This window comes from Macaca nemestrina, chromosome 11 (genome assembly GCF_043159975.1).
Source record: "Macaca nemestrina isolate mMacNem1 chromosome 11, mMacNem.hap1, whole genome shotgun sequence".
NCBI lineage: Eukaryota > Metazoa > Chordata > Mammalia > Primates > Cercopithecidae > Macaca > Macaca nemestrina.
Window position 1 is genome coordinate 101,305,307 of NC_092135.1, and position 26,855 is coordinate 101,332,161.

Consider the following 26,855-nt stretch of genomic DNA (forward strand, 5'->3'; position numbering starts at 1 on the left):
CAATTTAAAAAATGTTTTTAAAAAGCAATGTGGTAATTAGGTTGGTATTCACATTATACAGATTTTGGTTTTTTGTTTTAATGAAAACATCATAATGACATAATATACTTTTTTTTTCATTGACACTAATTTTATACTGTAGATTATTTTAGCAGGGCCTAATATAGGCTACCTTACATTTTTCACACTTTCTAAACTTAGCTTTGTTTCCTAGATCCTAGAAGACAGTATGATATTTTCTCTGGCCAGTTGCATAATAACTGCAAAATGTAAGTATAAATTGATTTCTTTTTCAGATGAATTACTAAAATACAGGCTGAGCACAGTGGCTCACACCTGTAATCCCAACACTTTGGGAGGCTGAGGTGAAAGATTGCTTTAGGCCAGGAGTTAGAGGCCAGCCCAGAAAAGAGAGACCCTCTCTCTACAAAAAAAATAAGTTAACTGAGCATGATGGCCCATGCCTGCTACTCAAGAGGCTGAATCATGAGGATGGAGGCGACATGAACTGATTGTGCACTCCAGCCTGAACAACAGAGTGAGACCCTGTCTCAAAAAAAACAAACAAGGCCAGGCATGGCAACTCACACCTGTAATCCCAACACTTTGGGAGGCCAGGATAAGAGGATCACTTCAGCCCAGGAGTTCGAGACTAGTCTGGGCAACATAGTGAGACCTCGTTTCTGCTAAAAATAACCGTTAGCTGGGTGTGGTGGCACATGCCTGTGGTTCCAGCCACTCGGGAAGCTGAGGCAGGATGATCACTTGAGCCCAAGAGGTTGAAGCTGCAGTGAGTGATGATCGCACTATTGCATTCCAGCCTGGGCAACAGAGCAAGACTGTCTCAAAACAAAAATAAAACACTGTTTAGAGGACTTCTTTAAAAATTTTCCCTCTTTTTCAGTCTTGTTTTAAAGGGCTGACTCACATAGGTGCTTTTTTTCTTAACCCCAAGTGCTTAAAGTCACCTCTGAAAATTGCCATAAATTTCTTGACACATTTTATGGATTGTGAATTCTAGTTAGTGCCTTTAAAATGAAAACTGCTGTTGACACCTTTCCAACCAGAACAGTGAGCTTTTCATTTCCTGCTGCTGCTTTCCACTTTGACTCCAAGCTAGTCTGCTATTATTAAGGTCTACCAACAAGAGTATATAGGCCACAGAAATCACAATTTAAAAGAACTCCTCTCATTGGAATTGAAGGTGATTTCTATGTAAAATTGTAAAATATTTGATATGTTTCTAAGTTTCCTCACTTGGTTTTTAGATTGGTAGAGTACCATTTATTTATACAATATTTATAAAAATACTTCTGTAGGCATAAAAATATACTAAGATAAAAATACTTAAAGAAAGTATTAGGGGGCCAGGCAAGGTGGCTCACAGCCATAATGCCAGCACTCTGGGAGGCCGAGGTGGATGAATCACTGGAGCCCAGAAATTTGGGACCAGCCTGGGCAACACAGCAGAACCCTATCTCTATAAAAAATTCAAAAATTAGCCAGGCCTGGTGGCACACACCTGTAATCCCAGTTATGTAAGGAAGGCTAAGGTGGGAGGATCACTTAAGCCCAGGAGGTTGAGGTTGCAGTGAGCCGTGATCACACCACTGGACTGCAGCCTGGGTGACAGAGTGAGACCCTGTCAAAAAACAAAAGGAGGCCAGGCATGGTGACTCATGCCTGTAATCCCAGAACTTTGAGAGGCTGAGGTGGGCGGATCACAAGATCAGGAGTTCGAGACCAGCCTGACCAACATGTTGAAACCCCATCTCTACTAAAAATACAAAAAGTAGCCGGGTATGGTGGCATGTGCCTGTAATCTCAGCTACTCAGGAGGCTGAGGCAAGAGAATCACTTGAACCCTGGAGGCAGAGGTTGCAATGAGCTGAGATCACACCACTGCACTCCAGCCTGGGTGACAGAGCTATGCTCTGTCTCAAAAAAAAAAAAAAAAAAAAAAAAACCCAAAAAACAAAAGGAAGTATTAGGACATGAATTTAAATTTTAGAAAATTTATGTTCACTTGAAGGATTTGATTTATATCCCTTAATGTTTAAGGAAACTTTCTTTTTTTTTTTTTTTTTTTTTTGAGACGGAGTCTTGCTCTGTCGCCCAGGCTGGAGTGCAGTGGCCAGATCTCAGCTCACTGCAAGCTCCGCCTCCCGGGTTCACGCCATTCTCCTGCCTCAGCCTCCCGAGTAGTTGGGACTACAGGCGCCCGCCACCGCGCCCGGCTAGTTTTCTGTATTTTTTAGTAGGGATGGGGTTTCACCGTGTTAGCCAGGATGGTCTCGATCTCCTGACCTCGTGATCCACCCGTCTCGGCCTCCCAAAGTGCTGGGATTACAGGCTTGAGCCACCGCGCCCGGCTGTTTAAGGAAACTTTCTTTAAAATGATACAAATATAAACTTCCCATAAAGTTTTCTTCTTTGGCATACAGAAATGTCCAGATACTATAGATGATTAAATTGAATTTAGGTAAGCATATGTCAAAAATAATGTATTCAACCTTTTTCTTTTTTTTTTTTTTTTTTGAGACGGAGTTTCACTCTTGTCACCCAGGCTGGAGTGCAATTGCGCTATCTCAGGTCACTGCAACCTCCACCTCCTCGATTCAATAGATTCTCCTGCCTTAGCCCCCTGAGTAGGTGGGATTACAGGCGCCCACAACTATGCTTGGCTAATTTTCATATTTTAAGTAGAGACCATGTTGGCCAAGCTGGTCTTGAACTGACCTCAGGTGCTCCGCCCGTCTCAGCCTCCCAGGGTGTTAGGATTACAGGCGTGAGCCACCACATCCTGACTTATTCAACCTTTTTAAAAAAATGCCTACTTGTTTGGTCCAGTGGTGCACATTTGTCCCAGCTACGTTGGAGGCTGAGGTGGTAGGATTGTGTGAGCCCCAGGAGTTCGCCTAACTTGGGCAATAAAACAAGACCCCAGCTTAAAAAAAATTAATATAAAGATAGATTTAAAATCCTTGTTTTTAAAACGTATTACATTAAAAATAAATACGTTTTTGCTAAAGACCTTTAAAAATCTAAATCACTTGTGCTCTGGACACCAAGAAAAGTGACTATTTCCAAGGTTGAATTAATATGTTAATCTTATTTTCAGTTTTTAGGGAGATTTTAGGAGAATTGCTATGTATTTGGATGTAGGTTGGTGGTTTTTTAAGGCTCCTCTGAAGTTTTTGAGAGTAGATAAACAAGAAACCTTAATAAGTTCTTACTCCTTACTCTGCCCCTTATTAGCCTTGGGCAAGATTCTTATCTCTCCATTTTCCTCCTTTTCTAAAATACGAGTTTAGCTCCAGATGACCTCCAAGTTATCTCTGAGCTATGAAATTGTGTCTGATTCAGTATTGCATTTAAAGCACATTAAGTGGCTTAAAATCACATTTTAAAGCTATTTTCAGCCATCGTTGTGACAGGCTGGGCAACGTAGTGGGACTTGATCTCTACCAAAAAAAAAAAATTGTAATTAGCTGTGCGTGGTGGCATGTTCCTGTAGTCCCAGCTACTTGGGAAGCTTGAGGTGGGATCACTTTAGCCAGGAGATCAAGGCCTCAAGTGAGCCGCAATCACTGCCACTGCACTCCAGCCTAGGTGACAGAGTGTGACCCTATCTAAAAAAAGAAAACCCCACAAACCAAAAGTCAATGTGAGATTTTTTTTTTTTTTTTTTTGAGGCAGAGTCTCGCTCTGTAGCCCAGGCTAGAATGCAGTGGTGTAATCTCGGCTCACTGCAACATCTGCCTCCCAGGTTCAAGCGATTCTCCTGCCTCAGCCTCCCAAGTAGCTGGGACTATAGGTGCCCACCACCACACCCAGCTAATTTTTTGTATTTTTAGTAGAGATGGGGTTTCACCATGTTGGCCAGGATGGTCTCGTTCTCTTGACCTCATGATCTGCCTGCCTCGGCCTCCCAAAATGCTGGGATTACAGGCATCAGCCACCGCACCTGGCCTGTTATATTAATTTTAAGTGATAATATAGTCAAGCAGAGTACATGAATGACCACTGTATGCAAATCGTTGTGGTGAATCCTTCAGTTGTATATTACTCTATGTTGTAAAATTGTGTGACACACATATTGTACACTGCACAAGTTTTCACATCACTTGTAAAATAGAAATTCTATAGTTCGAGGCCGGGCGTGGTGGCTCCAGCCTGTAATCCCAGCACTTTGGGAGGCCGAAATGGGCAGATCCACGAGGTCAGGAGATCGAGACCATCCTGGCTAACACGGTGAAGCCCCGTCTCTACTAAAAATACAAAAAATTAGCCGGGCATGGTGGTGGGCGCCTGTAGTCCCAGCTACTTGGGAGGCTGAGGCAGGAGAATGGCCTGAACCTGGGAGGCGGAGCTTGCAGTGAGCTGAGATCCGGCCACTGCATTCCAGCCTGGGCGACAGAGCGAGACTCCGTCTCAAAAAAAAAAAAAAAAAAAAAAGAAATTCTATAGTTCACTCAGAAGCCGTAATGATGAAGAGGCATATGTAGGGAAAAGTTAAGGACAGGCAGTCACTCATGTTTTTTGTGAACTCTAGATATAAAAAAACTAATCAGAGTAATTGAGTACCAGGTAACTACTGATTTTAATGATAACAATATGGGTAATAAGGTGTATCAGGAAAACTTTTTTTATAAATTAACTTTGAGATTAAGTTAACCCTTAGTTCAGGAAAGAGATCATTGGTAAGTGAAGTACAAGTTACTAGAAGGATATTAAGAAGTATTTGACACAGGAACAATAGAGCTACAGATGGTGTCACCTCAAACATATTCTAGGGAAAGAGGTAGTATATATGTTCAGAAGGTTCCATTCTTTTAATAGTTATAATCCCAGTGTAGTACTACAGAAATTATAATTACTCTTTTTCCTCTGTTTTTTTTTCTCAACATGTAATTTCTTTACATTTTCATTTCTTCTGGTTTTTTCTCAACATGTAATTTCTTTACATTTTCATTTCCTCAATGAATATAATCCATAAACCAGTTTAAGCTAAAGTAAGCCATGAGCCATTCATCTTCCCATTTGTTAATTGAGATAAATGTGATATTCTATTTGTTAAAAGTACAGATGTTTGGACATTACCATAAACCTACTGAACCAGAATTTGTGAATGTGAGGTTATAGCATCAGCCATCTCCCAGGTGGTTTTTGAGAACCACTGTTTTTTTGTTGTTGTTGTTTGTTTGTTTGTTTGTTTGAGACAGGGTCTCACTTGGTTTCCCAGGGTGAAGTGCAGTGGCATGATCACAGCTCACTGCAGCCTCAACCCCCTGGGCTCCAGCAATCATCCCATCTCAGCCTCCCAAGTAGCTGGGACTACAGTCACACACCACCACACCCAGCTGATTTTTGAGTTTTTTGTAGAGATGGGGTTTTGCCATGTTGCCCAGACTAGTCTTGAACTCCTGAGCCCAAGCAATCCCCCAGCTTCAGATCCCCTCCCAAAGTGATCCCCTCTGCGCAATCCCTCCCAAAGTGCTGGGATTACAGGTGTGAGCCACCATGTCTGGTTGAGAACTATTCTAAGCAATAACCAGTCACAAATTTTGAGCCAGTGTATTTACCATCACAGGTAAATATGTTAGAATATTGATTTATTGATAAATCTGCTAGCTTGATTTGTCTGAATCATTTCATTAGTGCTCCTAAGTGAACTGATAAATCAACTTAATAAGGTTGAGTGCATCCGATAATCAATTGCAATAACCAACATTGAGCACTCCTACAGATATGAAATTTATTTATTATCATAACTATTTTACCTAAGGTAAAATTAATTGGCTCCGGTTACTTACCAGTTTTAAGAAAGAAGGCATCCAGATTGCACTATGTCTGTTGGAGGGCAATCCGTAAATATTGATGTTCCATTCAGTGAAATACAAACCCTGTGAATAATTTTACTTTTTGGTACCACTTATGTTATCTTCTATATCATAGGAGAAAAAAAGCAAATATAAAAACACCACTCTAAATAATTAGTTTTTTTCTTATTCTATACCCAAGCCATGAGTTAGCGATTTTCATTGTTATTCATATAATGTTTCACCTAGTGTGTACCTGGGCAATCTGTTTTTTAACCACCTCTGAAGAAGTTCAAAAAAAATTATATGAAGAGATAAACCAAGTTTTTGGAAATGGTCCTATTACTCCAGAGAAAATTGAGCAGCTCAGGTAAGGACACAATAAAAAGAGGAGATTATTAAAAGGTAAATTTGAACTGGTTTATCTAATTTAAAGCTATTGTTGCTATTTAGGAAAGCTGTATATTTTTATAGGACTTCAAGTATTTATACGTAGATTTTATTAGGTAAATGAATCTGCTTTTTAAAATCATAAGGTTGTGTGGGAAATGTTTAACTTAGCCTGTTAAATAGTACTAGTGAAGTCAAGCAAGTATGACACTCATACTTTGTTGATGGTAATAAAAAACAGTACAGCAACATTAGATAATAATTTAGTAGGCTTGACCAGATGTGGTGGCTTACACCTGTAATCCCAGCACTTTGGGAGGCCAAGGCAGGCGGATCACTTAAGCCCAGTAGTTCAAGACCAGCTTGGGCAACACGGCAAAAACCCATCTGTACTAAAAATACAAAATATCAGCCAGGTGTGCTGGGACACGCCTGTAGTCCAAGCTACTCAAGAGGCTTAGGTGGGAGGATCGCCTGAACTCAGGAGGTTGAGGCTACAGTGATTGCATCACTGCACTCCAGCCTGGGTTACAGAGCGAGACCCTGTCTCAAAAGAAAAGAAAACAATAGAAAACAATATAGTAGGCTCTTAAAAAGTTCAACATACACTTATATGACCCAGCAATTCCACTCTTTGGAATTTCATTCCAAGATAAATGAAAACATGACTACACAAAGACCTGTTTGCATATATTCATAGCAGTATTATTCAAAATAGCCCAAAATTGGAAGTAGTTCAAATGTTCAACTGGTAAATAGATAAACAAATTGTGGTATTACCATACCATAGAATACTACCAAGTAATAAAAAGGAACACCATATTAATACACAAAACAACACAGATAAATCTTAGTGATTTAAGTGAAAGAGTGAAACATAAAATACGGCTACTGTATGATTTCATTTGTGTGAAATTCTAGAAAAGGCAAATTATGGTAATAAAAAGCATTCTGTTGGGGGTTAGGAATGGGGACAGGATCAACTACAAAGGGGCATGAAGAAAATGAAACTGTCGGCCGGGCGCAGTGGCTCACGCCTATAATCCCAGCACTTTGGGAGGCCGAGGAGGGTGGATCACGAGTCAGATCGAGACCATCCTGGCTAACATGGTGGAACCCCGTCTCTACTAAAAATACAAAACATTAGCCAGGCACGGTGGCAGGCGCCTATAGTCCCAGCTACTCGGGAGGCTGAGGCCGAAGAATGGCGTGAACCCAGGAGGCGGAGCTTGCAGTGAGCCGAGATCGCGCCACTGCACTGCAGCCTGGGCGAAAGAGCGAGACTACTTCTCAAAAAAAAAAAAAAAAGAAAAGAAAGAAAATGAAACTGTCTTATATATTACTTGTGATTGTAGTTACACAATTGTATACAATTACTAAAATTCAAACTGTACAGGTAAAATGGGTTAATTTTATTGCATATAACCATACCTTAATTAATTTTTGTTTTAAATTGCAACTGTGACTGCTTTGGGGTTAGAAGTCTGAGACTGGGTAGCAAGCAACCCTACCTTGGAGCATAAAATCAACTATAGAGAAGATAGAGTGGCTGGGCACAGTGGCCCACACCTGTAATCCTACCAATTTGGGAGGCAAAGATGAGAGGCTCACCAGAGCCGGAGAGTGCAAGACTAGCCAGAGCAACCTGGCAAAACCTCATCTCTAAAAAAAAAGATACAAAAAATTAGCTAGGGATGGTGGTGCATGCCTATAGTCCCAGCTACTCAGGAGCCTGATATAGGAGAATCACCTGAGCCCAGGAAGTCCAGGCTGCAGTGAGCCATGATCACACCACTACACTCCATCCTGGTAACAGTGAGACCCTCTCTCAAAAAAAGAAAACAAGATAACCACTGGAAAGAACTGGGAGGCTTTTAAATGTTGGAAGTTTTATTTATTACATTGAATGTAACTACTTTTTTAAAAGTAATACTAGTTGCCTTTTGAAGTTTTTATCATATAGAAGTGTATGAAGTCGAAGGTAAAGTTTCTTTGTAAATGTGTGCCCGTAAGCCGGTAACAATTGGGCTGGGTGCAGTGACTCATGCTTATAATCCCAGCAATTTGGGAGGCTGAGGCTGGAGGATTGCTTGAGCCCAGGAGTTTGAGACCATTCAGGGCAACATAGAGGGAGCCTGTCTCTACAAAATGTTTAAAAATTAGACAGACATAAAGGTATGTACCTGTGGTTACAACTACTAGGGAGGCTGAGGTGGGAGGATCGCTTGAGCTTCGGAGCTTGAGGCTGCAGCATGATAGAGTGTCACTGCACTCCAGTCTGGGCAACAGAGCAAGAACCTGTCTCTTAAAAATAAATAAGGAAATAAATAATTTTTTAAAGTTTAAACTCTCTAATATAGCTCACGAAGCATTTCAAAAGCTGGGCCTTGTGTACTCACCTTATCCTCACTTGTGCCTCTTCATAGCTTTCAGTTTAGCTCTACTCAAAGTCTTTTGTTTCTTACCTCCTGTCCTGGCTTTTGCACAAACTGTTCCTCTGTATAGATTCTCTTTTTGTCTCTCCTTTAGTTAAGTCCAGGTGTTGGGTTTTGGTTTTGGGGTGGGGTTTTTTTTTTTATTGTGGGTGGTTGGAGTGTTTTTTTTTCTTTTTTATGTTGTTGTTTTGCAGATTTCAGCCTGTGTTTATTTCTCTCTTTCTCTCTCTCTCCTTTTTTTTTTTTTTTTTTGAGATGCAGTGTCTCTCTGTCACCCAGGCAGGTTTGCAGTGGCGCAATTTTAGCTCACTGCACCCTCCACCTCCTGGGTTGAAACGATTCTCGTGCCGCAGCCTTCCCAGTAGTTGGAATTACAGGCGTGCACTACCACACCTAGCTAATTTTTGTATTTTTAGTAGACACGGGGTTTTACCATGTTGGCCAGGCTAGTCTCGAACTCCTGGCCTCAAGTGATCCACCCGCCTCTGGCTCCCAAAATGCTGGGATTACAGACGTGAGCCACTGCTCCCGGCCCGGCCTGTGTTTATTTCTCTACGAAACCCTTTACCTAGAGTAGCTGTTCCTGCCTTATATTCCAGTAATACCCTGAACTTCCTTTGTCATAACATGCGCTATGCTTGTTTAATTGTTCATCCTTTATGTCCTATCCACTCTGCCTCCCCACTGCCAACTAGAATCTGAACCCCTTTGATGGTGTATCTCTTGTTTATTGTTGTTGCTCAGTATCTAGCACAGTGCTTCACATGTAGCAGGTATGCAATAAATATTTGTACAGAAGAGAGGAAGGAAGAATGTTTCCCGTTTTGATTTTGTTGTTTTTGATGTTACAAACAATTAACACTTCTGTGCTTACATCTTTGCTAATATTTTCAAATATTTCTGTATAATAAGGTCCTAGAAGTGAGCTTCTAGTTGAAGGATGTATGCAGTAGGTCAGTGGTTAAGATTTGAATCCTGTCAACACAACTTACCTGCTATGTGATCTTAAATAACTGCCTCTGATTTTAATCTGTAAAATTAGAATAATAATAGCACCCATGGGTTTCTTGTAAGGATTCGATAAGATCCTGTATATAAAGTATTTAAGTGAACTAACTCATAGCAAAATTGGAATACATTTTAGTTTTTATTCTTCTCATTGTGATGTACACTTGAGGTGTACCACTTTATACTTCCACCAATTGGATATGAGAATGTCTTTTTCTCCATCTTTTTCTAGTAATATCTGCTGTCATTCTTTTTCATCTTTGTCAATCTGGCAAGTTAAAAAAAAAAAAAAAAACACGCTATGATTGGCAGTCTTTAAGTTGTTAATTAAGTTGAGTATCATTTCATGTCTTCAGGCCATTTGTATGTTTTTGTGAATTGCTTTTTGTATTCTCTGTCCCTGTTTCTATGGGGTTGTTGGATTTTTTAATTACTTTTAAAGAGGTTTTATACATTAAGGATATCTTTACTGAAAATATTTTTCCTAGTTATCTTTAGAAATATGTAAACAAAATGTTTCTCTAGTTAGGTTATTTGTATTATTCTTTATAATTTTCTGTCAGCTTCATGCTAAAAATAAACTTTAAAAAAATTATAGAAACATTTTGAGTTTTCTTCTGGTACTTTTAAAAGTGTTTTTATTTGTTGAAATCTTTATCCACCTAGAGTTATATGCAGATTAATAACAAATCTTATAAAAATGTATTTATTTTAAAATTTATAAAATTTTTAATAAGTTTTTATATACTTCTAATATATAACATATCTTTAAGCAGATAAGAATTATGATGGGACTATTTCAAGTTAGGAATGTTTGAGCAGTTGTTGAAGAACGTTTTTTAAATGTATGTACATTTCTAACTGCCTCCTAAAATAAACATCTTCAAAAAAATTTTTTTTAAAACAGATATTGTCAGCATGTGCTTTGTGAAACTGTTCGAACTGCCAAACTGACTCCAGTTTCTGCCCAGCTTCAAGATATTGAAGGAAAAATTGACCAATTTATTATTCCTAGAGAGGTAGAAAATATTTAATATGTTTAATTCATTCAACTATTCTCAACTCTTTTGGTGTGTGTGTGTATATATATATATTTTAGATGGAGTTTCGCTCTTGTCACCCAGGCTGGAGTGCAATGGTGCAATCTTGGCTCACTGCAACCTCCACCTCCCAGGTTCAAGGGATTCTCCTGTCTCAGCCTCCCTAGTAGTGGGGATTACAGGTGCCCGCACCATGCCCAGCTAATTTTTGTATTTTTAGTAGAGATGGGGTTTGGCATGTTGGCCAAGCTGGTCTTGAACTCCTGACCTCAGGTGATCTGCCAACCTTGGCCTCCCACAGTGCTGGGATTATATGCATGAGCCACTGCACCCCGCGTGGTGTGTATTTTAAATTTGTTTAAAGTGGCAAATAAATGCTACCCATTATTAAATAAAAGACACAATTATTTTAGTTACAAAATAATATGTGCTTGTTTTAAAGTTCAAACAACATAAAAGTCTTTCTTCCCAAAAGGTACTACTGTTAGCAGTTTAGTATGTATTTCTATAGACCTATTTCTGTGTATATGTTTAGAGAAACACACATATACATATGTATTAAACAGAATTTATATGTGAAAAGTTACTCTTCCTATAATATTCTTTAATTTTCTTCTTAATTGAGTGTATTATGGCTATTAGTACACCTAGCACTTGATACAGATTCGACTCATTATTAATGGCTGCATAATATTCCATAGTGTGACTGTACCATAATTTATGTTTTAATTTGATTTTTTGAGACAGAATATCACTGTGTCACCCAGCCTGGAGTGCAGTGGTGCAATCTTGGCTCACTGCAACCTCCGCCTCCCGAGTTCAAGTGATTCTCCTGCCTCAGCCTCCTGCGTAGCTGGGATTACAGGCTTGCACTACAAGGCCTGGCTAATTTTTGTATTTTTAGTAGAGATGGGGTTTCACCATGTTGGCCAGGCTGGTCTCAAACTCCTGGCCTCAAGTGATCCACCCGCCTCCACCTCTCAACGTGCTGGGATAGCAGGCATGAGCCACCATGCCCGTCCAGCATGATTTATTTAAGCAGCCCCTGCTAATGGAAATTATGATTGACATTTTTTTTTATTATATACTGGTACAGGTGTTGAGTAGTCTTAGACATGGAGTTTTTGTGTGAAAGTCCATGTGTATGTTCAGTTATTATTATTTTTAGACAGGGTCTTGCTCTTTTACCTAGGCTGGAGTACAGTGGTGCTATTGCAGCCTCGACCTTCGAGGCTTAAGTGATCCTCCCACCTCAGCTTCCCAAGTAGCTGGACTAAATTTTTTTTGTTTTTTATAAAGACGGAGTCTCACTATGTTGCCCAGGCTGATATCGAACTCCTAGGCTCAAGTGATCCTCCTGCCTCAGCCTCCCAAAGTGGTGAGATTATAGGCATTAGCCGCTACACTGGGCCATGTGTATGTTAATTTTAAAATGTTCTCTGAAAGCCATTTTATACTTTTAGCAACAATGTATGAGAATGTTTTTTCTTTCCAAATCCTCACCACCTCTGAATTTGAGTCTTATGTATATTTTATGAATCTTGCTTTTCTCTGATCATTGGAGAAATCGAACAAATTTTCATACATATATTAACAGTTTGTATTTTTCTTTTGTGAATTCTGGTCTTTATAACTTTCATTGATTTTTCTAGTGAGCTTATATATATTTTTGTATACTATACAAACTGTCAGTTATATAGCAAATAACTTACTGTTGCTTACATTCTTTTTTTATTGTTTTTTAACTGGATGTAGATTTTAAATTTTCATATAGTTAAGTCTGTTATTCCTTTATGGTTTCTAGATTTTGTGACATGCTTAGGGAGGCCTTCCTCATTGTAAGATTACCAAAATAATCACTTGTGGTTTCTTCCATTATTATTTTTTTTAATTTTATTTATTTATTTATTTTTTGAGATGGAGTCTCACTCTGTCTCCCAGGCTGGAGTGCAGTGGCACAATCTGGGCTCACTGCAAGCTCTGCCTCCCAGGTTCACACCATTCCCCTGCCTCAGCCTCCCGAGTAGTAGCTGGGACTGCAGGTGCCCACCACCACGCCTGGCTACTTTTTTGTATTTTTAGCAGAGATGGGGTTTCACCGTGTGAGCCAGGATGGTCTCGATCTCCTGACCTCGTGATCCGCCCGCCTCAGCCTCACAAAGTGCTGGGATTATAGGTGTGAGCCACTGCACCCGGCCGATTTCTTCCATTATTTTAAATTATTATTTCGTATTCACTATCTATATTAAAAGTTGACTTTCTAGGAGTCATTTTACCTCTGTTAGTCCTTGACTAATTGGATTTTTTTTTTTCACAGACCCTCGTCCTTTATGCCCTTGGTGTGGTACTTCAGGATCCTAATACTTGGCCATCTCCACACAAGTATGAAATATTTGTCATTGTCTTTGTGACTGTCAGTTTTTGGGTTTGCACGTTTTGCATTCCTTTCCTAAGTTTTGAGGAGAAAATTCAGTATGTAGCAATGATACAACAAAAGAAAAACAGTGAATCCCCTTTTCTTCTCTTTCTTTTGAGACAGGGTCTCACTCTGTCACCCAGGCTGGAATGTAGTAGTGCAATCACTTCTCACTGCAGCTTTGACCTCTCTGACTCAAGCCATCCTTCTGCGTCAGCCACCTAAGTAGCTAGGACCACAGGCGTGCGCCACCACACCTGGTTAATTTTCATACTTTTTGTAGAGATGGGTTTCACCATGTTGCCCGGGCTGGTCTTGAATTCCTGAGCTCAAGCCATCCTCCCTCCTCTGCCTCCCAAAGTGGTGGGATTACAGGCATGAACCACCAAGCCTGAACTGCATCACCATTATCTTCTGTTCACTGCTTTTTCTCTTATGTGAATCTGCTATTTGCTACTCTTTGTCTCTTTTATTACCACTTTTATAGTAAGTGAAAAGTAATTAGCATCTGTTTTAAGAAAATGAAAGCAGGCCAGGCACCGTGGCTCACGCCTGTAATCCCAGCACTTTGAGAGGCCGAGGCAGGCAGATCACGAGGTCGTGAGTTCAAGACCAGCCTGGCTAACATGGCGAAACCCCGTCTCTACTAAAAATACAAAAATTAGCCAGGTGTGGTGGCACATGCCTGTAATGTAATGCCAGCTACTCAGGAGGCTGAGGCAGGAGAATCACTTGAACCTGGAAGGCAGAGGTCGCAGTGAGCCAAGATTGTGCCATTGCATTCCAGCCTGGGCAACAAGAGCAAGATGCAAGACTCCATCTCAAAAAAAAAAAAAAGAGCAAAATTTCTTTTTTTTTTTTGAGATGGAATCTCACTCTGTCACCCAGGCTGGATTGCAGTGGTGCAATCTAGTGTCACTGCAAGCTCCGCCTCCCAGGTTCAAACAATTCTCCTGCCTTAGCCTCCCAAGTACTTGGGACTACAGGCGCCCGCCACCATGCCCGGCTAATATTTTTGTAGTTTTAGTAGAGACGGGGTTTCATCATGTTAGCCAGGATGGCCTCGATCTCCTGACCTCGTGATCTGCCCACTTCAGCCTCCCAAAGTGCTAGGATTACAGGCGTGAGCCACCGTGCCCGGCCTTTTTTGTGTTCCAGTGCGTTTTTCTATTCTTTATTTTTATTGCTTCTCTTTTTGCTTTTTTTTAAATTTATTTTTTATTTCAATAGGCTTTTGGGGAACAGGTGGTATTTGGTTACATGAATAAGTTATTTGGTGGTGATTTCTGAGATTTTGGTGCACCCGTCACCCAAGCAGTATACACTGTACCCAATGTGTAGTCTTTTATCCCTCATAACTCCACCCTTTCCCCCAAGTCCCTAAAGTCCATTATATCATTCTTATGCCTTTGCGTCCTCATACCTTAGCTCCCAAGAATTTCCCTTTTTTAAAAATTCAGAATTTAAGTCATTTAAGAATACTTGTTTTTGCGAGGAATTTTTTTGTTCTGTGGTACATGGGTTGTTTTGTTTTTAATATATGCGTTTCTTCAACGACTTTACAGAGTAAAATTCTATACAACAAAAAATGTTTCTTAGGCCCTTCATTTCCCTTACTTTATTTTTTCTTCTGAGGCAGGATCTTGCTCTGTCGCCCAGGATGGAGTGCAGTGGTGTAAACACGGGCTCACTGCAGCCTCAACCTCCTGGGCTCAAGCAATGCTCCTACCTCACCCTCCAGAGTAACTGGAACTATAGGTATATACTATCCCGCCTGGCGAATTTTTTTTTTTATTTATTTTTATTTTTATTTTTTTTGAGACAGAGTCTCACTCTGTTGCCAGACTGGTCTTGCAATAAGCAAAACGCCATCTATGAAAAATAATGGGCTGGGCGCAGTAGCCTGTAATCCCAGCACTTTGGGAGGCTGAGGCGGGCAGATCACCTGAGGTCTGGAGTTCCAGACCAGCCTGACCAACATGGAGAAACCCCATCTCTACTAAAAATACAAAATTAGCCAGGCATGGTGGCTCATGCCTGTAATCCCAGCTACTCGGGAGGCTGAGGCAGGAGAGGTGGAGGTTGCGGTGAGCCGAGATCATGCCATTTCTCCCCAGCCTGGGCAGCAAGAATGAACCTCCATCTCAAAAAAATAAAAAATAAAAAATAATGATAATAATCACACATATATAGAGTATGTTTTTCATTCGCTTTAATCCAGATACCTCCTAGAATTCAGTGGCTTAAAAGAAGTGTCGTACATCTTTTTTTTTTTTTTTTTTTTTTTTTAGTCGGAATCTCAATGTGTTGCCAGGCTGGAATGCAGTGGCGCGATCTCAGCGCACTGCAACCTCTGCCTCCCAGGTTCAAGTGATTCTCCCGCCTCAGCCTCCCAAGTAGCTGAGACTACAGACATGCGCCACCACACCTAGCTAATTTTTGTATTTTTAGTAGAGACGAGGTTTCACCGTGTTGCCAGGATGGTCTCAATCTTTTGACCTCGTGATCCACCTGCCTTGGCTTCCCAAAGTGCTGGGATTACAGCCTTGAGCCACTGTGCCCAGCATTTTAAAAATTTTTAATAGAAATGAGGTCTCGCTATGTTGCCCAGGCCTGTCTTGAACTCCTGGGCTCAAGTGATCCACCTTGGAGTCCCAAAGTACTAGGATTATAGGTGTGAACCACTATGTCCAGCCTTTCTCACCTATTAATCTAGATGTAATATAATTGATAAATACAATTTTAAGGCTGGAGCCTCCAATTTTAAGACACAAATTTCAGTTGAAGAGGCAATATAAAATTTCTTACATATTGATAAGGTGGTCTCATGTAACAGGTCTTAAATGTATTTAAATATTCATTATATGATTTTCTATGATTTATCCTTACATTTCACAAAATAATATAAACTCATGTAACTATCTTATACCTTGGTATTCTCGAGAAATATATTTTGCATTTATTATTTAGAAATTAAGTAGGCTGGGCGCCATGACTCATGCCCATAATCCCAGCACTTTGGGAGGCCGAGGCAGGTGGATCATGAGGTCAAGAGATCGAGACCATCCTGGCAACATGGTGAAACCCTGTCTCTACTAAAAATACAAAAATTAGCTGCGCGTGATGGTGTGCGCCTGTAGTCCTAGCTACTTGGAAGTCTGAGACAGGAGAATCGCTTGAACCTGGGATGTGGTGGTTACAGTGAGCCGAGATTGTGCCACTGCACTCCAGCCTGGTGACAGAACGAGACTCCGTCTCTAAAAAAGAAAAAAAAAGAGAGAAATAATAAAGTGCCAGTCGCAGTGGCTCACACACCTATAATCCCAGCACTTTGAGAGATCGAAGCAGGAGGATCACTTGAGCTTAGGAGTTCAAGACCAGCCTGGGCAACATAGGGAGACTGTACAAAAAACTGTTAAAAGTAGCTGGGCCTGATGGCATGTACTTATAGTCACAGCTACTCAGGAAGCTGAGGTAGAAGAATAGTTTAAGTCCAAGAGGTTGAGGCTGCAGTGAGCCTTGATTGCAGCGTTGCACTCCAGCCTCGGTGACAGAGCGAGACCCTGTCTCAAAAAAGAAAATATAGTAAGAAACAGTGATAGACTAAATATATGTTAAATAATTTGAGAACATAAAAATAAGTGACATTTAAATATAATGTAAGAGCACTTTCTATTTTCAGTCGATTTTTAACTTTATTACATACTTGTGTTCTTTTAGTGTCAACATGTAAAATGCCAGTGGAGTTATATTGTGATTAACCTCAAATTTTCTTTTTAGGTTTGATCCAGATCGGTTTGATGATGAATTGATAATGAAAACTTTTTCCTCACTTGGATTCTCAGGCACACGGGAGTGTCCAGAGTTGAGGTGAATAATAGAATGCCAGACTCTCTTCTTAGAATTTTGATGATCACTGTTGATGAGAATGGGCAATCTGTATGATTAAAGTGTAATTTTATCATTATTATTGTACTTTAAGTTCTGGGGTTCATGTGCAGAGCATGCAGGTTTAAAGTATACTTTTTAATCTTTAGTAACTAGTTGACTTTCTTCCTGACTAGGTTTGCATATATGGTGACCACAGTACTTCTTAGTGTATTGGTGAAGAGACTGCACCTACTTTCTGTGGAGGGACAAGTTATTGAAACAAAGTATGAACTGGTAACATCGTCAAGGGAAGAAGCTTGGATCACTGTCTCAAAGAGATATTAAAATTTTATGCATTTAAAATCATTGTTAAATTGATTGAGGAAAACAACCATTTAAAAAATCTGAGTTGAATCCTTTTATAAACCAGTAACACTTTGTAATATAAACACCTATTTGTACTTAATTTTGTAAATTTGGATTTTTATATATCATATTTTCTTCATTATACACATTTGACTTACTGCACAGTATATTGATCATTTTAATGGGAAACTTTAGATTTCTACTTTTTATTTTTGTTTTTTCACTTTCTTTGCCATTATTTTTATATTATTACTGTGGGCTCTAAAATCAGTGTTCTTGAAGAAAGAAATTATTTTGCAGAAGTTGGGGAATCACGTTTGTTGAATATGCATAAAATAGAAACATAGGCTGGGTACAGTGGCTCACACCTGTAATCCCTGCACTTTGGGAGGCCAAGGCAGGTGGATCACCTGAGGTCCGGAGTTTGAGACCAGCCTGGCCAACATGATGAAACCTCGTCTCTACTAAAAATACAAAAAATTGGCTAAGAGTGGTGGCCCATGCCTGTAATCCCAGCACTTTGGGAGGCTGAGGCGGGTGGATCACCTGAGGTCAGGAGTTCGAGATCAACCTGGCCAACATGATGAAACCCATCTCTACTAAAAATACAAAAAATTGGCCGGCCGTGGTGGCTCACACCTGTAATCCCAGCACTCTGGGAGGCCAAGGTGGGTGGATCACCTGAGGTCCAGAATTCAAGACCAGCCTGGCCAATATGATGAAACCCTGTCTCTACCAAAAATACAAAAAATTGGCCGGGCACAGTGGCTCACACCTATAATCCCAGTACTTTGGGAGGCTGAGGCAGGCGGATCACTTGAGGTCAAGAGTTCGAGATCAGCCTGGCCAACATGGTGAAACCCCAGCTCTACTAAAAACACACACACACAAAAATTAGCTGGGCATGGTGGTGTGCACCTGTAATCCCAATTACTCAGAAGGCTGAGGCAGGAGAATCTCTTGAACCTGGGAGGCGGAGCTTGCAGTGAGCCGAGATCGCACCCCTGCACTCCAGCCTGGGCCACAGAGCGAGACTCTGTCTCAAGAAAAAAAAAAAAAAAAGATAAATGGACAAAAGACATGAACAAACAGCTTTTATAGGATAGCATGGCTAACCAACTTTTAGAAAAGTGTTTAGTCTCACTAGGAAGTAACCAAATATTCGGGCAGAGCACAGTGGCTCATGCCTATAATCCCAGAACTTTGGAAGGCCAAAGCTGATGGATTGCTTGAGCCCAGGAATTCGAGACCAGCCTGGGCAACATGGGGAGACCCTGTCTCTATAAATATAAAAAAAAATTACTGGGCATGGTGGCACACACCTGTAGTCCCAGCTATTCTGGAGGCTGAGGTGGGAGGATCACTTGAGACCAGGAGAGGTTAAGGCTGCAGTGATCTGTGGTCACACCACTGTCCAGCCTGGACAACAGTGCAAAACCCTGTCTAACAAAAAAGGCCGGGCTCGTTGGCTCATGCCTGTAATACCAGCACTTTGGGAGGCCAAGGCAGATGGATCAGTTGAGATCAGGAGTTCGAGACTAGCTGGGCCAGCGCGGTGAAACCCCATCTCTACCAAAAATACAAAAAAAAAAAAAAAAAAATTAGCCAGGTGTGGTGGTGCACATTTGTAATCCCAGCTATTCAGGAGGCTGAGGCAGGATAATCACTTGGAACCCAGGAGGTGGAGGTTGCAGTGAGCCAAGATCGTGCCACTGCACTCCAGCCTGGGTGTCAGGAGTAAAACTCATTCTAAAAAAAAAAAAAAAAGTTGGGGGAGCTATTTCAAGAATATATTGGCCGGGCGCGGTGGCTCAAGCCTGTAATCCCAGCACTTTGGGAGGCCGAGACGGGCGGATCATGAGGTCAGGAGATCGAGACCATCCTGGCTAACACGGTGAAACCCCGTCTCTACTAAAAATACAAGAAAATTAGCCGGGCGAGGTGGCGGGCGCCTGTAGTCCCAGCTACTCGGGAGGCTGAGGCAGGAGAATGGCGTGAACCCGGGGGAGCGGAGCTTGCAGTGAGCCGAGATCGCGCCACTGCACTCCAGCCTGGGGCACAGAGCAAGACTCCGTGTCAAAAAAAAAAAAAAGAACGTATTAAGTAGGCCGGGCACAGTGGCTCATGCCTGTTATCCTAACACTTTGGGAAGCCAAGGTGGGTGGACCACGAGGTCAAGAGATTGAGACCATCCTGGTCAACATGGTGAAACCCCATCTCTACTAAAACTACAAAAAATTAGCTGGGCATGGTGGTGTGCGCCTGTAGTACCAGCTACTTGAGAGGCTGAGGCAGGAGAATTGCTTGCACGTGGGAGGCAGAGATTACAGTGAGCTGAGATCATGCCAGTGCACTCCAGCCTGGGCGACTGGGCCAAGACTCTGTCTCAAAAAAATACATATATATATTTTAAGTATTTTTCAAAATTACACTTTAGCACTTATAAATTTTATATATAATACTTTATTGATGGCATTGTATATTAGTCCAGCTTTTTTGGCTACACTATTTATGAAGGATTCTTTTTTTTTTTAAGACAGCCACCATAGGAAATATGCCAAGTACAGATAGTGAGGAAAGAAAGGAAGAAAAACGATAATTATCTGCAAGTGGGCTTATTTTTAACACTGCTAAATTTCATTTGTAATTTTACTTTCAAGAATGTACTCTGGTAGACTGAGGTGGGTGCATTGCTTGAGCCCAGGAGTTGGAGGCTTCAGTGAGCTGTGATCACAACACTCCACTCAGCCAAACCTGAGTGATAAAGTGAGACCCTATCTCTTTAAAAAAAAAAAAAAAAAACCCTTTGTTATTGAGTTATTTTATGTAATTTATTGGTAAATACCTAACATTTTAGACCTAGTCATTACCAGTTAACAGAATTTAATTGGATGCAGTCTTTATTCTTGAAAAACAAATTAATTTTTGGAATAACTTAAATTCTAAAACTTTGGCCGGTTGCGGTGGCTCATGCCTATAATCCCAGCACTTTGGGAGGCCGAGACGGGCAGATCACCTGAGGTCAGGCATTCAAGACCAGCCTGGCCAACATGGAGAAACCCCGTCTCTACTAAAATTACAAAATTAGGCGTGATGGCGCATGCCTGTAATCCCAGCTACTTGGGAGGCTGAGGCAGGAGAATTGCTTGAACTCGGGAGGTGGAGGCTGCGGTGAACCAAGATCGCGCCATTGCACTTCAGCCTGGGCAACAAGAGTGAAACTCCATCTCAAAAAAAAAATTCTAAAACTTTAAGTGAAATTTATTATCCCTTCCCACTTATTTTCTGTGGTTTTGTGTGTATAGAGCATCTTTCTTTGTTACCCAAGTACCTTGAGTGGGTTGGAAACTGGCAGTAGAAGATTAGAGTAGCCAATTGATATGTAAACCGAGTGTCAGATCAGATGAGATGAAAGAGGTGGAGTTTAAAGCAAGTGAGATATGATAAACAATGATGAAAGCAAAAATAGGGCAGTTGAACCAGAGTCAGCCAGTAGGCATAATTGTCAATAAATGAGGCAAGTGTAGAATAACTAATAATGATTGGAATCAAGGAAAAGAGCATGAAGGAATCAGCTCAATTAGCATGTTTTATCCATGGTTACATGACTAACAAAGGATTAAAAAGAAATTATTCACTAGATAATTTTTTAAATAAAAATACTGTTTATGTTAACTAAGTTATTCATTTGCTGTCATTCACATGACAAAAATATGTGTTCTTTGTACTTATCAAATGACTCAAATTTTGGCCACTTCAGTGTCACTGATGGCTTATAGAATGATTCTAGCAGGACCCAAGTTATTGAACTATCAAATGAGTTTTTAATTGATATTGAAGTAAGTAATTTAAGTTTTGTAGCTTTTGGGATTTTTAAAAACTACTTCACTGATTTTTATTCTTTTTGATAGTTCAGAAGTGTATTGTTAAAAAACATAAGCATGGCCGGGCACAGTGGCTCACTCCTGTAATCCCAGCACTTTGGGAGGCCACGGCGGGCAGATCACCAGAGGTCGGGAGTTCGAGACTAGCCTGACCAACATGGAGAAACCCCATCTCTACCAAAAATACAAAATTAGCCAGGCATGGTGGAGCATGCCTGTAATCCTAGCTACTTGGGAGGCTGAGGCAGGAGAATCGCTTGAACCCGGGAGGCGGAGGTTGCAGTGAGCTGAGATCATGCCGTTGCACTCCAGCCTGGGCAACAAGAGCAAAACTCCATCTCAAAAAAAAAACACACACACACAAAAACAAACAAAAAAAAACAGCCAGTTGCAGTGGCTCACGCCTATAATCCCAACACTTTGGGAGGCCGAGGCGGGTGGATCACCTGAGGTCAGGAGTTCAAGACCAGCCTGACCAACATGGAGAAACCCCATCTCTACCAAAAATACAAAATTAGCCGGGCATGGTGGAGCATGCCTGTAATCCCAGCTACTTGGGAGGCTGAAGCAGGAGAATCGCTTGAACCCAGTAGGCGGAGGTTGCAGTGAGCCAAGATCGCGCCATTGCACTCCAGCCTGGGCAACAAGAGTGAAACTCTGTCCCCCAGAAAGAAAAAAAATAAGCACATAACTTTTTTCTTTTTCTTTTCTTTTTCTTTTTCTCTTTTTTTTGAGGCAGAGTCTTGCTTTGTTGCCCAGGCTGGAGTGCAGTAGCGTGATCACAGCTTACTATAGCCTCCACCTCCTGGGATCCAGCGATCTTCTCACCTCAGCCTCTAAAGTAGCTGGGACTACATGTGCAAGCCACCATGCCCAGCTGTTTGTTTGTTTTTGTTTTTTTGAGACAGTGTCTCCCCGCGTCACCCAGGCTTGTCTCAAACTCCTAGGCTCAAGTGATCCTCCCACCTGGGCCTCCCAAAGTGTTGAGATAGCAGGTATGAGCCACTGCACCTGGTCCAAAAAACATCTTTTTTATGAACCAAAGAGCTCTTTCAAACTTGTGCTAACAAAATTTAAGGCAATATTAATTGTGTGCATGTGTTTGGGAAAAATCAAAAAACTTACATGATACTTATCTGTCTCACAAAAGTATAGTTCCATTTTTTTATATAAATAGATTCTATCTTATTTATAACCCCTATGTCAAAATTTGTTTCTTTTATCTTAAAATAGTTTGTATAAAAATCTTTACTGCTTTATTATGAAGTAATAATGTTTATTATAGAAAAATCTAGGAAAACACAAAAATGTCAAACTCAGTTAATAGTCTCACTATTTGAAGTTAACCACTGTTAAGATTCTGGTTTTTTTTGTTTGTTTGTTTTTTTGAGACTGAGTCTCGCTCTCTGTCGCCCATGCTGGAGTGCAGTGGCACCATCCTTGCTCACTGCAACATCTGCTTCCCAGGTTCAAGTGATCCTTCTGCCTCGGCCTCCCAAGTAGCTGAGATTACAAGCATGTGCCACCACGCCTGGCTAATTTTTGTGTTTTTAGTACAGATGAGGTTTCACCATGTTGGCCAGGCTGACCTTGAACTCCTAACCTCAAGTAGTCTGCCCACCTCGGCCTCCCAAAGTGCTGGGATTACAGGCGTGGGGCACCATGCTCAGCCCCACTGTTAAGATTCTAATGTAGGCCAGGCACAGTGACTCATGCCCATAAGTCCAGCACTTTGGGATGCCGAGGAGGCCAGATTTCTTGAGCTTTTAGAAGTTTGAGACCAGCCTGGGCAACGTGATGAAACTTTGTCTCTATAAAAATATTTAAAAACTTAGCCAGCCTTGGTGGCACCACCTGTAGTCCCAACTATTCAGGAGACTGAGGCGGGAAGATGGCTTGAGCTCAGGAGGTCAAGGCTACAGTGAGCCATGGTAGTGCCACTGCACTCCAGCCTGATTGACAGAGCAAGACCCTGTCTCAAAAAAAAAAAAAAAAAGATTCTAATATAGATACTCTTTTTATGCATATGTAGTTTATATATATTATACAAAATATTTGCATTTAACATATTTGAACCAATAGTATTTTCTACAACCAGAACATTAGTATTCTTGTCATTCTGAATGTAGGCACAGATTTTTGTCATTCTTTCTTTATCTTTTTTTTGTGTGTGTGACAGAGTCTCAGTCTGTCACCAGGCTGGAGTGCAGTGGCATGATCTCGGCTCACTGCAACCTATGCCACCCTGGTTCAAGCGATTTTCTTGCCTCAGCCTCTGAGTAACTGGGGTTACAGGCGCGCGCCACCACACCTGGCTAATTTTTGTATTTTTAATAGAGACAGGATTTTACCATGTTGGTTAGGCTGGTCTCGAACTCTTGACCTCGTGGTCTGCCCAACTCAGCCTCCCAAAGTGCTGGGATTACAATCACGCACCACCGCGCTCAGCCCCTTTCTATGTTATGTTTTATTTATTTATTTATTTTGAGACAGAGTCTCGCTGTGTCACCCAGGCTGGAGTGTGGTGGCACGATCTTGGCTCACTGCAACCCCCGCCTCCCAGGTTCAAGCAATTCTCCTGCCTCAGCCTCCTGAGTAGCTGGGATTACAGGTATGTGCCACTATACTCAGCTAATTTTTTTATTTTTTAAGTAGAGACAGGGTTTCACCATGTTGGCCAGGCTGGTCTTGAACTCCTAACCTCAGGTGATTCACACTCCTTGACCTCCCAAAGTGCTGGGATTACAGGCGTAAGCCACTGTGCCCGGCCATTTTTTTGTATTTTTAGTGGAGACAGGTTTTCACTATGATGGCCAGTGGTATATTTAGTTATTTAAGGAGGGATCAAGCAATAGGTTTAAATGATGTACTATTCATAATTATTGAAAAAATAGGCCGGGCCTATAATTCCAGCACTTTGGGAGGCCAAGGCAGGTGAATCACTTGAGGCCAGGAGTTTGAGACCAACCTGGCCAACATGGTGAAACCCCATCTCTACTAAAAATACAAAAAGTAGCCAGGCATAGTGGCAGGTGCCTCTAATCCCAGCTACTCGGGAGGCTGAGGCAGGAGAATTGCTTGAACCCAAGAGTTGGAGGTTGCAGTGAGCCAGGATCGCGCCATTGCACTCCAGTGTGGGTGACAAGAGCGGAAGTCCATCTCAACAAAAAAAAGAAAAAAAGAAAAAATTTAGCTGGCCTTTGGGGCACATGCCTGTAATCCCAGCTTCTTGGGAGGCTGAGGCATGAGGAAAAATAAAAAAAAACCTGGGAGGTGGAGGTTGCAGTGAGTTGAGATTGTGCCACTGCACTCTAGCCTAGGCAATAAAACAAGATTGTCTCAAAAAAAAAAAAAAAAAGTATTGAGGGAATAATATACCACTAATATTAAAGGAAATTTTTGGCTGGTACCGTGGCTCACACCTATAATCCCAGCAGTTTGGGAGTCTGAGGTGGGCGTACAACTTGAGGTCAGGAGTTCAACAATAGCCTGGCCAACATGGGGAAACCCCATCTCTACTAAAAATACAAAAATTAGTGGGCGTGGAGGTGGGCGAATGTAATCCCAGCTAGTTGAGAGGTTGAGGCAGGAGAATGTCTGGGAGGTGGAAGTTGCAGTGTGCCGAGATCATGCCACTGTACTCCAGCCTAGGTGAAAGAGTGAGACTCCGGAGGTCTCAGCCAGACTCTGGAGGTCTCAGCCCAGGCTGGAGTGCAGTGGCATGATCTCGGCTCACTGCAACCTGTCTCCCCGGTTCAAGCGATTCTCCTGCCTCAGCCTCCCAAGTAGCTGCGACTACAGGCGAGTGCCTCCATGCCTAGCTAATTTTTTGTATTTTTAATAGAGACGGGGTTTCACCATGTTAGCCAGGATGGTCTTGATCTCCTGACCTTGTGATCTGCCCACCGCAGCCTCCCAAAGTGCTGGGATTACAGGTGTGAGCTACAGCACCCGGTCAAAAAAAGGAATTTTTAAAAGAAAAAAGAATGCTACCAACCTAACCACATTTCTACAACTGTTTATATTTTCCCTGTTCCAGACACATACATTTTTGCATAGTACGTTAATTGCAGCATGATCTACTTTTCACTTAATAAATTTTAAACATTTTCCAGCCGGGCGTGGTGGCTTACGCCTGTGAGAGGCCAAGTCAGGCTTATTGGGTGAGTCCAGGTGTTTGAGTCTAGCCTAGGCAACATAACGAAACTCCATCTCTACGAAAAATACAAAAATTAGCCAGGTGTGCTGGTGCACACCTGTAGTCCCAACTACTCAGGAGGCTGAGGTGAGAGGATCGCTTGAGTCCAGGAGGTAGAGGTTGCAGTGAGCCATGATCATGCCACTGCACTCCGGCCTAGGTGACAAAGCACAACCCTCAAATAAATAAAAGTTAAACATATTCCTTTATTCATTTTTGTAAGGGTTTCAGGGAATAGGCTTTTTTAAATGGAATAGACTTATAAATCAATTTTAATATTTGACTTATAGAATTTTATGACACTAAATGGATAATTGTAAAGTTTGAGTTCGGATCCATTTTGTAAGACATTCAGGCTATAAACAAGGTAATAAATCACACTCTTCCTGTTCTACCAATTTAATTGGTTTGCAGTTCGGTGGCTGTCGTCTTTTTTTTGAGACCGAGTCTCACTTTGTCACCAGGCTGGAGTGCAGTGGCACCATCTCAGCTCACTGCAGCCTCCCCCTCCCAGGTTCAAGCGATTCTCCTGCCTCAGCCTGCTGAATAGCTCAGACTACAGTTGCGCCAACCACGCCCAGCTAATTTTTTATTTTTAGTAGAGATGGAATTTCAACATTTTGGCCAGGATGGTCTCCATCTCTTGTGCTTGTAATCTGCCTGCCTCGGCCTCCCAAAGTGCTCGGATTACAGGCGTGAGTCTCTGCGCCTGGCCCATTGACTGACTTTCTAGAGACTGGGAATAGATATTGTTATAGTATGTGATAAATAGACCTTGTTATAGTATGTGATAAAATGCCATGAGCAAATAAGTTACACATATCCTGTTTGGTAATTTTTAAAAAAATGTTTATTTACATCTAAAATACTTATTTTAACTTTAAACACATGATGGTATGAAATGAAATTTTGTTACTTTACCATTGTAACTGTCATAAAGTCATAAAGTATCTGTCCCCAAAAAGGCAACCAATAAATATTTTTGAGTAAATGAATGAAATCTTTATTGTCGGTGTTCTGTGCATACAGAATAAAGGAAATGATTGATGTTACTTAATAGTTAAAAAAAATTTCAGAAGCCAAACTATCCATAAAGCTATTTTGTGATGTGCTGAATACTCCATTAATAGAAGTGTTTAAGAGGATGTTGTATGCCTGCCTTCCACTCATGCCTGTATTAGATGTGAACATAGATTTATAATATAGTACTATACAAAACACAACTAAAATAGTTGGTAACTAAGTAGTCATTTTTTCCTTCTGTATCCTTTTTTTTTTTGAGACGGAGTCTCGCTCTGTCGCCCAGGCTGGAGTGCAGTGGCCAGATCTCAGCTCACTGCAAGCTCCGCCTCCCGGGTTCCCACCATTCTCCTGCCTCAGCCTCCCGAGTAGCTGGGACCACAGGCGCCGCCACCTCGCCCGGCTA

General features: G+C 41.3%; 1 protein-coding gene across 8 annotated transcripts in view; it reads left to right on the forward strand.

The window, feature by feature from the left end:
• CYP20A1 (cytochrome P450 family 20 subfamily A member 1) overlaps positions 1-26,614 on the forward strand; it is a 67,156-nt gene extending 40,542 nt beyond the window's left edge. For 2 of the 8 annotated variants that reach the window (XM_071073235.1, XM_071073234.1), the window contains 6 exons: positions 215-269; positions 6,072-6,192; positions 10,563-10,674; positions 13,013-13,077; positions 16,892-16,981; positions 17,176-26,494. In XM_071073235.1, coding sequence (XP_070929336.1) covers positions 215-269; positions 6,072-6,192; positions 10,563-10,674; positions 13,013-13,077; positions 16,892-16,981; positions 17,176-17,326 — 594 coding nt within the window. In that variant the 3' untranslated portion in view covers positions 17,327-26,494. Of the gene's footprint in view, positions 1-214; positions 270-6,071; positions 6,193-10,562; positions 10,675-13,012; positions 13,078-16,891; positions 16,982-17,175 lie in introns of all 8 variants that reach the window. The other 6 variants (XM_071073236.1, XM_071073239.1, XR_979267.3 and 3 more) reach the window with 4 other exon arrangements.
• Positions 26,615-26,855: the final 241 nt, after the last annotated feature.